Source organism: Pygocentrus nattereri, chromosome 29 (assembly GCF_015220715.1).
Source record: "Pygocentrus nattereri isolate fPygNat1 chromosome 29, fPygNat1.pri, whole genome shotgun sequence".
Taxonomy (NCBI): Eukaryota; Metazoa; Chordata; class Actinopteri; order Characiformes; family Serrasalmidae; genus Pygocentrus; species Pygocentrus nattereri.
Genome location: NC_051239.1, coordinates 6,141,043 through 6,155,614, shown reverse-complemented (window position 1 = coordinate 6,155,614; position 14,572 = coordinate 6,141,043). Strand labels below are relative to the sequence as shown.

Below are 14,572 nucleotides of genomic sequence, written 5' to 3'. Positions count from 1 at the left end.
ACAATTATTGTTTTACAGTTATTAGATCTTGCAATTTTTCCGTCTTCTGACTGGAGCTATACCACCATTAGAGGGCAGTGGTGATGTTAAGAACTTTTTATCAGCATTCTTCATAAATGTTTTATATATACTAATAATAATAATAATCATCATCATCATAATGAATTTTATTTGTAACGCACTTTACATTTTAAGCAAATCTCAAAGTGCTATACAGTAGCAGAAAAAACATTTCAATGATATCAAAGAACTACTATAAAATATACATATATATATATATATATATTACATACACACACATACACACACAAGCCCTTCAAGCTTTAAGTACAGCTCAACTTGACCCACCATCCTTCAAGGCAGGTGGAAGACAAGCATTAAGACTGTTCTGGCACACAGGTGGGGGACTGAATTCTCACTGACTGTTCGCTCCGAACAGCGGAGAATCTCGCTGTCTTCAAACGGAGACTGAAGACTGTCTCTTTATACAGCACTGAAATCAGCTCTGAATTAAGTATTGATTGTAATGTATTGTACGGTGTGTATTGTAGTGTAGTGTAGTGTATTGTAGTGTAGTGTAGTGTAGTGTAGTGTAGTGTAGTGTAGTGTAGTGTATTGTAGTGTAGTGTAGTGTAGTGTATTGTATTGAAGTGTAGTGTATTGTATTGTAGTGTAGTGTAGTGTATTGTATTGAAGTGTAGTGTATTGTATTGAAGTGTAGTGTATTGTATTGTAGTGTATTGAAGTGTAGTGTATTGTAGTGTATTGTAGTGTAGTGTAGTGTATTGTATTGAAGTGTAGTGTATTGTATTGTAGTGTAGTGTATTGTAGTGTAGTGTAGTGTAGTGTATTGTAGTGTAGTGTAGTGTAGTGTAGTGTAGTGTATTGTAGTGTAGTGTAGTGTAGTGTAGTGTATTGTAGTGTAGTGTATTGTAGTGTAGTCTAATGTAGTGTATTGTATTGAAGTGTAGTGTATTGTATTGTATTGTAGTGTGTTGTATTGTATTGTATTGCACAGAGTTCTGTGTTTAACATACATATATATATATATATATATATATATCTCACTGCTGTTGGGACAAAACCTCGTATCTCCATTTTTGTTGCTTTTCATTTTTTGGCATAATTTGAAAACGCCTGTTGGACTTTACATTGTCTGTAAATTTCATGAGGATGGAAAAAATTCTGGTTCCACTGACTTTCATTAAAAGTAATGTAGGTTTATTCCGTCTCCTGTAAAGTTACCAATCTGGAGATATGAGGTTTTGTTCTGACAGCAGCGATATGTATATATATATATATATTTCCCTTTGAATCGTGTGTGAATGTCATGATGAATGGACCGAAAGAAATGGCCCAAAAATCTGGTTTCATTGACTTACATGAAAAAGGTAAAGCATTGTTTTTCCAGGTTTTTTTTCTGACAGCAGCGATATCTGTATGTATTTTACAGTGATATTGTGATTCACACTGGGTCACTCAGTGGCCCTATTGCAAGTTAATCACAAGTCTGAATCCTGCTACAACCAAAACGTTGTTTATTACACTGATAACACTAATGGTCATTAACATGACCTTATATATTGGAGCTCTTGAACACAGTCATTGTCATGACAATTGTTTTTTTTTTTTAATTTGACCATCTGATTATAGATATTATATAATAGCATAGTTGAATATTGCTGTAGTTTTGGTCAAATTCGTTAAAGTTCATCCACTTGCCCGCTTCAACACCCCTTAAACTCTCGTTACAAGTTCATTCCGTCATTCAGTCCATCACAAACATTAGTATTTTTCAAGCTTTGAGCAGGGCGGCTCAGCAGAAGTGCTTGTGTGTGAAATGTGATAACACACTGACTGCCATTAGTCCAGCGGAGGGTGGTGGACGCTGAAAAACCGCAGTGGGAGAGAGGAGTGGGCGCTGCCGTAAGAGCAGCGCACTGCTGAGCGATCGATGCTTTTTGGGATGGGGAGAGGATGATAAGAGGCAGGTATACTCACTCAGGGACTGGACTATGGGAAATGCAGAGGCAGGGCAGGGGCTGACCTCATCTCTGGGCGTGGTGCGCACGCATGTCTGTGGTAGAAGGTATTTTGGGGAATGGACAGTGTCCTTCAGGACCCGCTACTGAGGCCAGCAAACCCCATATTTAGGTGGCTGTAAAATAAGCCCACTCAATACTGCATGCATAATGAATGGAGTGTAATGCTAGACTTGGTTTTTGGCTCAGAGAGAGCGAGAAAGAGAGAAAGAGAGAGAGAGAGAGAGAGAGAGAGAGACAAAGATAAAGAGAGAGAGAGAGAGACAGAGAGAGAGAGAGAGTTGCCATGTGAAAGCTCGCCACTCGAAACATTTGAGTGGATGAAGGTGGAGCATTTTAGACGTTCTAAAAACCGCAGTAATTCATGCACTAATAACACCAGTGACGTTCCTCAAAGACATCAGAGCTGTTTAACTCTCACGGTAATTCCCCTGGATCTATTCAAGTTCAAAGGCTCTATGACACTTAATATGAAAGTACACAACAAGCCGCATCATACTGGCGCATTACGCACCTCAACACTGAGAATAGAACATTCTCACTCTCTGGATCCCTCAGTGGTTCTGACCAGGGGTCTCTGCCTCTCTCATATACACAAGCAGACAGAATCGGGGGGGGATAGAAAGCTGCATAAAGGGGCTCATACAGAAAAGAAACATATGTGACAAATTTTAGACAAATACATTTTTAAAAACCTATGAAAATGCCCAAAAAACTTAAACTTGCTTAATGTACTTAAATGTTGGTTCACTGTTTGAATCGATTTCCAGGATATTTCATCAGTAAAACAATATATTTCTCTAAATCTTGTTTGTGAGCATCAAAGATGTCATTTTAAAATAGTTTTAATCATAGGCTCTGAAACAAAATAACGCTTTTGTTTCACCACTCTAAGTCTTAAATTGGGTGAAAATGACCCCCCCATGCATTTCCTATGGAATTTTCACTCACTGTTGTTTGTCGGTATAAATACTGTATTCTTTGACATTCCGTGGATTAACCAAAACAGATTGTGATAATGTCCATTTTAAAAGACATTTTAAAAGACATTTTAAAAGACATTTTAAAAGACATTTTAAAAGACATTTTAAAAGTACATTTACATTTTTTGACTGGTACATTTATTTACTACAGTAAATTGCTGTTTTTCTAATCATTGTTTTCACATTCATCATAACATTTTTTCAGCTCGCAAGCAAATAAATGACGAGCTAATACTAAGTTAGCTGGCTAATGAGCTAAAACTGAGTGAGTTAGCTAACGCGAGATAGCAAATTTTGAGTGTTGCTTCTACTGGGCCTATATTACTGTCAGACATGTTATGAAGAAACTAGTTAACAGATTGAAATCCATTTATATAATAAATGAATTATACTAATTCTAAATTATACAGTTTATCTACTGTGGTTCTTAATTATACTGTAAATCTACAGAGAAGGTAAATTATACTGTAAATCTACAGAGAAGGTAAATTATACAGTTTATCTACTGTGGTTCTTAATTATACTGTAAATCTACAGTGATTGTAAATTATACTGTAAATCTACAGAGAAGTTAAATTATACAGTTTATCTACTGTGGTTCTTAATTATACTGTAAATCTACAGTGATTGTAAATTATACTGTAAATCTACAGAGAAGGTAAATTATACAGTTTATCTACTGTGGTTCTTAATTATACTGTAAATCTACAGAGAAGGTAAATTATACTGTAAATCTACAGAGAAGGTAAATTATACAGTTTATCTGCTGTGGTTCTTAATTATACTGTAAATCTACAGAGAAGGTAAATTATACAGTTTATCTACTGTGGTTCTTAATTATACTGTAAATCTACAGTGATTGTAAATTATACTGTAAATCTACAGAGAAGTTAAATTATACTGTAAATCTACAGAGAAGGTAAATTATACAGTTTATCTACTGTGGTTCTTAATTGTACTGTAAATCTACAGAGAAGGTAAATTATACTGTAAATCTACAGAGAAGGTAAATTATACAGTTTATCTACTGTGGTTCTTAATTATACTGTAAATCTACAGAGACTCTAAATTATACTGTAAATCTTCAATCAGTTTACTCTTCATCTTCCACATTATTTAACACACACACACACTCAGACACAATCCAGTAGAATCTATAGGAATCAAACTGTGATCAGTGAAAGTATGCCAGTCACAATTATTACATAATCTTATTATTGCTGTTATCTTGGGCTGATTGCAATTATTTGAACGGACCACAATTATTTCTTCATCTTGTAATTTTTACAATTTTATCACAAAAACAGATGAAGATCAAGACAGATGGCTCATTTTATGAGTGGGAGTCATTATGACGTATTGGAGGTTGATATGCTGGTCACCACCAAAACCAGCATATCGCTGTCGTCGGAAGAAAAATCTTTTTTTTTAGTTTTTGACATGATTTGAAAATGCCTGCTACTCTTTACATTGTGTGTACGTCTGGTTCCATTGACTTCCACTAAAAGTTTTTCCCTTCTGGCGTAAAGTTACCATTTTGGAGATACGAGATTTTCTTTCCGACATAAGGCGATATATTGTGTTTTGATGCTGGTACGCCGGTCGACCAGGATGACCATGCTGGGGTGACCAAACTAGCACTAGACCAGTATGAACCAGAATGCATTCTAAAGTAAAGTGAAAGTTAAGTAGTCGGTCAAATTTGATCATTTGAAAACTCCCTGTATCCTTTATATTGTATTATAATTTCATCATGAACAGACCAATAGAAATGCTGCGCAATCTGGTTACACTGACTTCTATTACAAGTCCAAAAAGTTTTTTCCTTTTTCCGTCTCCTGTGGTAACAAATAAATTAAAGTTTTCTTTACTTGGCGGTGTGTAGTGTGGACGTACTGGTCCTAACGCAAAAATGAACCATAGTTGTGAGTATTTCATTTTACACTGATGAACCTGGTAAAATGTTTAAGTAATAACGATGATATTTAATTATCTGTGCAGTTTTATGGACCAAAAACAGATTCACATACGTGGCCATATTCTAACCTGGCTTTATCCCTCACAATTCCTCAGGCTGTATTTGTTACTGCTCTTTTAAGACTCCTATATGTAAATGGGCTCTTTTCTGATTAGCTGTCCTGCACTGTGCTTCATTTAAGCATTCAGGTCAGTCCAGTTTGAGCAACCGAACACAGTGACACATCATAAAAACAGTGAAATTAACACAGGCTGTTTAGTTGCTCTATATGGACTGTTTGAACAGGAGGTTTAGAAACTCTAATGGTGTTTACGGATCAGATCACGCTCTTTTAAAAGTGAGTAAAATTCAGTTTTCCATGATTTGGCCCTTTAAGGACAAACACTGCTGTGACAGGTATGTGTTGTGTTTACGTCTGTGCGGTGCAGAGGAGGCCATGTGTTTGAACAGCTGTGCTGCCCTAACAAGACTGACTCCACTCGGCCAGGGGTCACATATTATCACAGACGACTGAACAACAGAGCAAGCGGACCACCTGCACCTTCACACATGAAGGAGGAGGAGCACTGTTCTACTCTGACTTTCACTGTAAACCACTGAGGGAGCAAAGCCGGTCCTGAGAAAGTGAGCAGTGAGTCTCATTCTTCGCAGCCAGATTAGATTCCAGTCTGAGCTTCTGGGACGTGAGCCGATGGAACCGATTAGTGATTTGGAAGAAACCGACAGCAGCACATGGAGCCAAACGCAAAAATATTCGGGTCAAATTGAATTTATATTCCTCGTCTTGGCAAGGAACTCTAGCTAGAAGTGCCTGTTTAGGCCATAAACAGTTCCACTGTCCCATATGGAAAAATAGTATATGAATGTATATTAATCCCTAAAGACACTAAAATATCTCCCCACATTAATCAGATATGTTCATCCTCTTATTCTCCAGGGTATATTTTGGTTTCTTGTGATCTATGAAGTGCATTCTGGCTAATTTTGACAACAGCCATATATTTATCTTATTACTGTCTCACTGAATGCCTCGGGTTTAACCTCATTCTTTGGTTTGTCCATCTGAATTTACGTGACCAAATCATAAGACAAATTATTCAGTAACTGCATGAAATAAATGTCAATTTTTATTTTATTTACTTATTTATTTTGTGTAAAACCTCCCCTCACATTAACAGAACCTGTGTTTTATGGTCACACATATTGCTTTATGTTTACAATTTACTGCTGAAAGCCAAAAATCTCCGACACTCTTTGGGTTATTTTATTAAAGTGATGTTTCCAGAGCAGATCACTGAAGAGACGCCGTCTGTTTATAGTTTAGAGCCCAGATTTGGGGAAAAACGGCTCGACTTTCAGTAGAAAAACAAACTGAGTTCAGCTTCTTTTATTATAAGGGTTTAAAATGACATCACCGTCTATTGGACTGGAGAGAAGAGCTACAGCCTCATACGACGCCCAGCTTCTGAATGGAGCTTATGAAACATGAACGTTATGAAGAACATGATGAAGTGCGATTTGGAACCCACTGGTGGTCTCACGGAGTTGAGGAGGCTTAATTACATATATTTTAAAAAGAACGGGGAAATATAACCTGTAGAAATGTACCGAATGTAAATGTATGTAAATGTATTCATAAAATACATGAGACAAAACCAAGTGCTGTAGGTATTGAAAATGCAGTTATGATTTGATATCGTTTGCGAGTGTCTTACTGCACACGTACACGGCTCATGCAAACTGCAGTGCTAAACACAAAAGTCAGTACCGTTCATTCAGCTCATGTATATTTAGTTCTTGTATCTATAAGCTCTGTTAGAACTACATACCATTGACAAATTATAATAAAATAGAAATAAGGGCATTTTAAATATATATTTAACAAAGCATATTTTCATACATTGCAAAATTGTATTTGATAAATTGTATTTTTTTTTCTATATGTGATCTTACAGTTGGCAGAAGAGATAGCTAGCTATAGCTTTCCTAACATTAATCTAACAAATTAGGTAGCTAGATACACCAACAAAACCTCGTATCTCCATTTTTGTCGATTTTCAGTTTTTGACATCATTTCAAAATATATTGTTTATACATTTTCTATACGTTGCCTTTATATTGTGTGTAAGTTTCATGAAGGACGGACCAAAATAAACGGCCAAAAATGACTTGGAAAAAAATTCTGGTTCCATTGACTTGCATTGAAAGTGATTGTAAAGTTTCCATTAAAGTGTAAAGATTGTAAAGTTACCATTTTGGAGATACGAGGTTTTGTTCCAACAGCAGTGAAATGTTGTGTTTTGATGCTAGAATGCTGATCAACCAGCAAGGCATGCTGGGTTGACCAGCTAAGCCAGCACTAGACCAACACTAGACCAGTTTAGACCAGCATGAAATGCTTGCTGGTCCGTGTTGTTTTGTCAGCAGGTTTGTTAGCTACATTAGCCTCTGAGCTACAAAGCTAATGTAATAGAAGTCCCCATAAAGTCAGACTACTACCACTACTTGTAAAATAGAAGTAAAAGCAGTTCATAAAAAAACATCAGCAAAAAAAAGGGTCCAAAAGGTCCACAAACACTGCGTTCCCTATTAAACTACAGTGAGATTTCTCTGGCATCTATCAGCATAAGACTTTTAGTCTGAAATACAACGCTAAGGCTCTAATGAGCCACAGTCAAAGAGCTGAACGAACACAATGGAATGAAATTAAACCCAAAACGAGAATTATGAACAGCGGAACTTAGAGAAATGTGCAGAAATATTAATGAAATAAAAGAAATGTGAAACTAACCCATCAGATTTGTACTAGAAAGTGATTAAATGGTAAGTGGCAGTCGTTTTGCAGAAGGCCCATCACTGGAGTTCAACCAATAGCAGTTCTGAATCCTCCTTATCTACTATCCATAGGCTGGACTATCCAAGAAAAGACGGCCACCACTTTCAAATCACTCTCCAACATGCAAATACAGCATCTGCACAAAATGAGCACAGGGGAAAGTGTGCTTGAGCGTTCATGCTGTTAAAAGTACTATTAACATTGTTAATGTTGTTCTTCTCACAGGTTATGTAAACAGCAGAGATGTATGGCAAGCTGCCCCCTCTATTTCATCCCTTATTTGCCATCTGTTTGAACCAACGCAGATTCCACTGTCACGTCCGCAAAGCGTAATATGAAATTATCCAAGCACTTCACTGTCATAAACGCCGACCCCAGCGCTGGCCAAATATCGGTCAAACGTCTGCCTGTAAGTGTGATGAGTCTGCGCTTGAAAAAAGATACTCTGAATGCATCCAGTGCATCTAATATCACTCATTATGAGACAGCTATGAGATTACTATAAGACTCAAATCTCATTTATTGTCACATCACATTTACACAAGCGCAAAGGTGAAAATCTTTGTAGTACTTAAATATACAGTATATATATATATATATATATATATATATATATATATATATATATATATATATATATATATTTATATCGCTGTTGTCGGAACAAAAGCTATTTTTTCAGTTTTTGACATCATTTGAAAATGCCTGTTGTCCTTTACATTAAAAGGAAATTTCATGAAGAATTTCATGAAGAACAAACGGCCCAAAATGACATAGAAAACATCTGGTTCCACTGACTTACATTAAAAGTAAATTATGTTTTTTCCTTCTCCTGTAAAGTTACTATTTTGGAGATACAAGGTTTTGTTCTGAAAACAGCAATATGTATATATACACACATATTGAGTGTTTTATATATATATATATATGACACTAAATATATACCTATATGCACTATGTAAACTATTACACTAGCATAAAGAAGTTAAATTACCAGAATAATTACATAATTTCACTTAATATCAATGATGCACTGAAATCAAAATTCTTGACCAAAACTGATTATTTTACATTTACAGCATTTGGCTGACACTCTTATCCAGAGCGACTTACAATTTGATCATTTTACACAGGGAGGCCAAGGTGGTGTTAGGAGTCTTGCCCAAGGACTCTTATTGGTATAGTGTAGGGTGTTTGCCCAGGTGGGGGATTGAACCCCAGTCTACAGCGTAGAAGGCAGAGGTGTTAACCACTACACTAACCAACCACCATATAACCAATATTGTTCGCAGAAGCCTGCAATACAGCAGTAACTATGGGTGGTAAATTACATCACAATGTCACGTTTCGCTTCTAGATCAATGAACTGGTGATGTGTGGCACTTCTGGCTCTTTTTCTTTTTTTCTCTTTTTATATGTAATTAGCATTTTTATTACATTATATATATATATATATATATATATATATATAAACACATAACACATTGATTATACACAGTAATACTAAGGCGATGCTTAAAATGTGATCATCGCCATGCTGAGAGAACTAGAGGAGTGATTTCATTTTAAACAGCTTGCTACATAATATTAAATATTAAAAGTTGTAAAATGATGAAAATGTAATATGTAATTTTTCAGGCATCTGAACCTAAATTTCCTGACTGCCTCCACTATGCTGATGGAAAACACCTCATATTTTTAATATGTAAAGCATGTGGATGCTGTTTTGGAACGCCTGTCTGGCAGTCTGAAGTTCTTCCAGCAGGGGGTGCTGTTGGCAGACGTTTGCGTTCGTCACTGAGAGTAGAAACAGCCATAAACCTCACCAGAATCTAACAAATGCACACGTTTACAGTCACCACCTTTAAACCAGAGGTACAAAGGTTATGAGCAAAACATATTGAGTCACTCAGTGTTATTAATGTTTCCCATCAAAAAACTGAAGTGCGTCCGTTAAGGCTAAAAAGCATGTGTGGCCTGTAGATCACAGCTGCAGAACCGTGAATGTTTCACTGTTGATCGACTGCTGCTCTAACTGTTCAAACACATGCTAACTGGTGGAGAACAAAGAGAACAAGCAGGGTTTTATCACTTTTATCACTATTTCTCATTTTCACTACTATTCAAATTATTCATGAAGTGTTAGATTTTGACGTTTCCTTTTACACTGATTTCATCTTTATTGGCCAAAATTTTCAGGCCAAACTTTCTGTGCACCCCTATTTATATAGTTACTTAATATACAAAAACAGAAAACAGGTTGAATAACCTCGCAACAATCTCGTATTGAGAACCGGCTACTTTCAGTGTTTACCAAGCTTTCATTTGCAGTGCTGGATTATTTTATTTGGCTGCTGCTTACCTTCCAAAGACATGGGCTCCAGAATGCCAAACTGCTTGAGAACGGCCACGAAGAGGATAATGACCACTACTATGGCAAACAGTTCCATCCCCTGGATACCCATGACTGAGAGGATTTGGGGCGTGTGGCACGAGAGCCCCTTTGGGGGGTAACTATTTTGACCTGAAGTGAAGGACTGAAGGAAATGAGCTACAGTGCCCAAGCCAGGGCCATGATAGTCAGGCTACTGAAGCTCTGGGAAGCACGACTTTGAGTTCAAAGGAACAGTTGCTTTCGTTTGCAGCTCATCGGGGCAAAAAAGCACAGAAAACGAGAGGTATTTATGAAAAAAACTAAAATGTTAGCCCAGGCGAACTCTAGAGTCCCGTCCAGCTTCATTTATTTTGGTGATGAGCGGAGAAGTCAGTCTTTCCATGTTAGGTCATTCCTCTTGAGAGCAGCCGAGCATAAATAAAGGGCCGGATTGCTGTGCTCTTACACAGTCCAGACGTGTAAAAGCCATCATGCGCTGGAAATGTTATTTGCAAGTGTCAACAACAGCCGAGAGGCTTTTTAAACTGTGCCGCTGAAAGCTGCAGCCGCCGCAACTAAGGAGACGCCGACCTCCACAGAACGGAGCCTCAGAGAAGAACTTTCACAAGAAGGGTGGACGAGAGGGAAAAGGGCTGGAAGAGTAGCACAGACCAAAATCCAGTAGAGCATAAACCGAATCATTTATCCCGCAGATAATAAAGTGATTCGTTCATCCTTTAGATAATGAGCTGATTCAATGGGTCCATAATAGCTTATATCCACATATCAGTGACTACTACCAGTGATTGTCATATGGCATATGATGGCATCATATGATATAAACTGTATTTCTTGATACAGTAACATGAGGAACGAAACTTAGTCAAGCAGCCATGCAAAATACGAGACTACTCCCTCACTGAGCACTTATAAGAGGTACGTGCAAGTCGTGCACCCAGCACAAGCCAGTTCACAAACTGCAGTGCAGAGTCACTGTCGGGGTTAATGTCTGCTGGATAACCCTCAGAATCATATATCCCGCAGATAATAAACTGAATCATATAACCTGCGTATTGTAAGTGGAATCCTTAATCCTGCAGATATTAAACTGAATCATTTATCATGCAGATAATAGACTGAGCCACTTAACCCACATATATCAACACATATCATCTATCCCTTAGCCAATTAACTGAATCACTTATCCCACTAATATCAATGGAATGATTTATTCCAGAGATAGTAAACTCAATCATTTATCCCACATAATGAACAGAATCATTTTTCCTGGAATCATTTGTCCTGCACATAATCAATGGAATCTTTTCTCCAGCAGCTAACCAATGAAATCGTTTATGCCACAGATAATCCACTGAATCATTTGTCCACAGATAATAAAGGGAATCACATGTTCTGCAGGTAATAAACTGATTCGTTTGTCCTGCAGATTATAAAGTGAATCATTTGTCCTGCGGAGAATAAACCGAATCATTTATCCCGCAGGCAGTAAACTGATTCATTTATCCTGCAGATAATTAAGTGAATAATTTATCGTGCTGATAATGAACAGATTATTTATCACATAGAAAATAAAGAGAATCATTTGCCCTGTAGATAAGAAAGTGAATCATTTGTGCTGCAGATAATAAACGGAATCATTTATCCTGCAGATAATAAAGTGAATCATTTGCTGGCCTCCTGCCCACAAGCTTTTCTTTCCATCAAAACTCCAGGCTTGGTAAATGTCAGCACCAGAACTTTGCATCAATCCTTCATGTCCAACAGACACTTCCCATCAGCCCTCCACGTCCAGGCTGGAAAAGACGACACTCGTAGATCCACGGCACTTCAGAATTGCTGTGTGAGCATCTGCGTTTGTAGCCCGGATCGTTTTTCACTACACTTTTCTCTGTTCCGCTTTCCAAAAGCTGGCTCTGGGTCTTGATGAACGAGTGCAGAGTGTCATGGGAGGGGTTCTGCAGAACTTTGGAAGGAGGAATGAAGGAGGGATGAATGTGGCTTTACTTCTTCTCCTCCTCCTCCTCCTCTAGGCTTTCCCATCGGTCAGCTGGACTCCTCTTTCCGTTTCTACCTCATCAGCAGGAAGGCTTCTATCTCTCCTTTCAACCTGGACAGTACTTCACCGCCCCCCCAAAAACCTCCTCCTCTGGAAACTCTCCGTTCTTGCCCAGAGCAGTAGTGGGTAGTTTTTCCTTCACCTCTCTCTCAATCATCCCGCCTCCTCCTTCTCTCTTCCCCCTCTCCTCCTTCGTCTGTCCATTCCGCCATTTCTTTCACCCATCCCTGACTTTCTTACTCTCCTCTGACCGCAAAGATCAGTCTGACCACTCGCTCACTCAGGCACTGAACCTGACTCTACCCTCAGGCCCTTAACTCTCCCCCTCTCTCCCCCTCTCCCTCTCTCTTTCATTCAGTCGTTCTCTGTTTTGCTCTTTCTCTCTTTCAGTCTGGCTGCCTTTCTCTTTTATTTTTGCAGCTCTCTTCTTCTGCCTCTTCTTCTCTCTTTCCCTCTGTCTCCCTCTGTTTCACTCCCCCTTCTCTCTCTCTCTCTCTCTCTCTCTCTCTCTCTCTCTCTCTCTCACTGTTTGGGGACCTAGAGAAAAGTCATGTTTCCAAACTGAGTGTGAAGGGGGGGGGGGGATCAGATTCCAGGGACACGCTCACCCTCCCTCCTTCCACTCTCTGTTCTCCCCAGCCTCTATCTATTCACCCACACACCTCCTCCAGACTGAATCTTCCCTCTCTCCCTCCCTCTCTCTCTCTCTCTCTCTCTCCCTCTCCCTCTCTTTCACCACAGCGGCTCATATGACAGGACAGGACCTCTCTCTCAGTAAGCCTGAGGAACATAACAGTCCCACCAAAAACTGGTGAGTCACACTAACAGGTCGCATTGAACTGTCTAAGTCTGGCTCTACTGCAAACTGCAAAATGAAAAGCATCCCGCAACTCACTTGAAACTCAGCTGCAACAGTTGCAAGTCTACCGATGACACTTTCAAAGAACTGATGTCACCTGATTAATGGACAAGAAAATTAATCGGAAGATATTAGGTCATTGAAAAGGAGAGCCCCCCCCAGCCCCCACCGACTCCCCTTACACAAGAGGAGACCGAGATGCACCCCTCAATAAGATTATTATCCTAGGACAGGATAAGAGAGACTTGAAGTACAACCGAAAACGTTTAAGGGCTTATCATAAAACTCAAATATATATAAAGAACCCTAGATTAGGTAGATTAAAGAATGTATCAAAGAATGAGTTGCAAATTTAGCGAACTCATGGAGTAATGAAGGCTGGCCAAAGATCCAACCATTGGATCCTTTGTTGCCATGGAAAAACCTTCAGCGAACTCACGTGTGTTGCATGCAACTTTGATTGTTTTTGGATAGCCTTGTGGAAATGTCAAGTTGCAGGCAACTGACCACATAAGACTAGTTTCGCGGTTTACTTTCGCCCTCAGACTGTGAAAGTGCCCTCCTGGTTGCCATTTATATTGAGTGTATTTTATATGTCTGCTCTTCTGTCTCTGTTTCTGCGAGGAGAGGCTCAAGTTCCACAAGTTAACTGCTCTTTAGTGCCATCGGTTGTGCAGTACAGCCACCTGTGGAGTGTCCCTCTAAGTAACTCAGACCAGACATGAATACGACGCCACAAAGCATCAATAATATCTCCTTAAGAAAGCATCACACTCTGTATTGTAATGAGATTGAACAATAGTCAGACATAAAATGTTAACTTGCTAAACCAAGTTTGCGTTATTATGAAGAATAAAGATTTATGCCAAGCTCTTGTTACAGCTTTGCATGCTCGAGACTGGGTTCTAATCCCCGACTGGGTAGTAAAGCTAGTATTGTGGCTGCCTTGGGGATTAACTCGTAACACTACATTTGGTTTCCTTTTAAATGAGATTAAACTAATTCTCTTGATAAGAATACCTGCATTATGCTTACGTTCTGTTGGTACAAATTAAGCTAGGTAGGCTAACTAATGCTATTAGCTAGCTCAGGGGTGCACAGCTCCAGTATTGGAAGGCAATTTGGTGATTTACCTACTCAAACACAGCTGATTAAACTCATCCAGGTTTAAAGGTGCGTTTGAGTAGGGTAACCACCAAGCTGTGCTGGACTGCGCTGGACAGAACCAGAGATGCTTACCCCTGAGCTAGCTAGGCTAATGTTAACTAATCTTACCACTAATTAAGTGAACTTGCTGCACTTTGCTTCAGAGATACTGATTCACGAGCTGTTCTGTTGCTGCATCAGAAAAGTACTTTTTTGGCACCTAAAGCTGATGATGCATTAAAGTTTTAATGTATCACTGTATGTACAGTATTGCTAC

At 38.6% G+C, this 14,572-nt stretch overlaps 1 protein-coding gene across 3 annotated transcripts in view; it reads right to left on the bottom strand.

The window, feature by feature from the left end:
- The window catches only part of kcnip3a (Kv channel interacting protein 3a, calsenilin), a 122,399-nt gene that overhangs the window by 20,507 nt on the left and 87,320 nt on the right, over positions 1–14,572 (bottom strand). Inside the window, exon 1 of one of the 3 annotated variants that reach the window (XM_037536224.1) lies at positions 10,202–11,764. The exons of the other annotated variants lie outside the window; for them this stretch is intronic. Within the exon in view, the coding sequence (XP_037392121.1) occupies positions 10,202–10,304 (103 nt within the window). The 5' untranslated portion in view covers positions 10,305–11,764. Of the gene's footprint in view, positions 1–10,201; positions 11,765–14,572 lie in introns of those variants that run through there. 3 annotated transcript variants of the gene reach the window in all.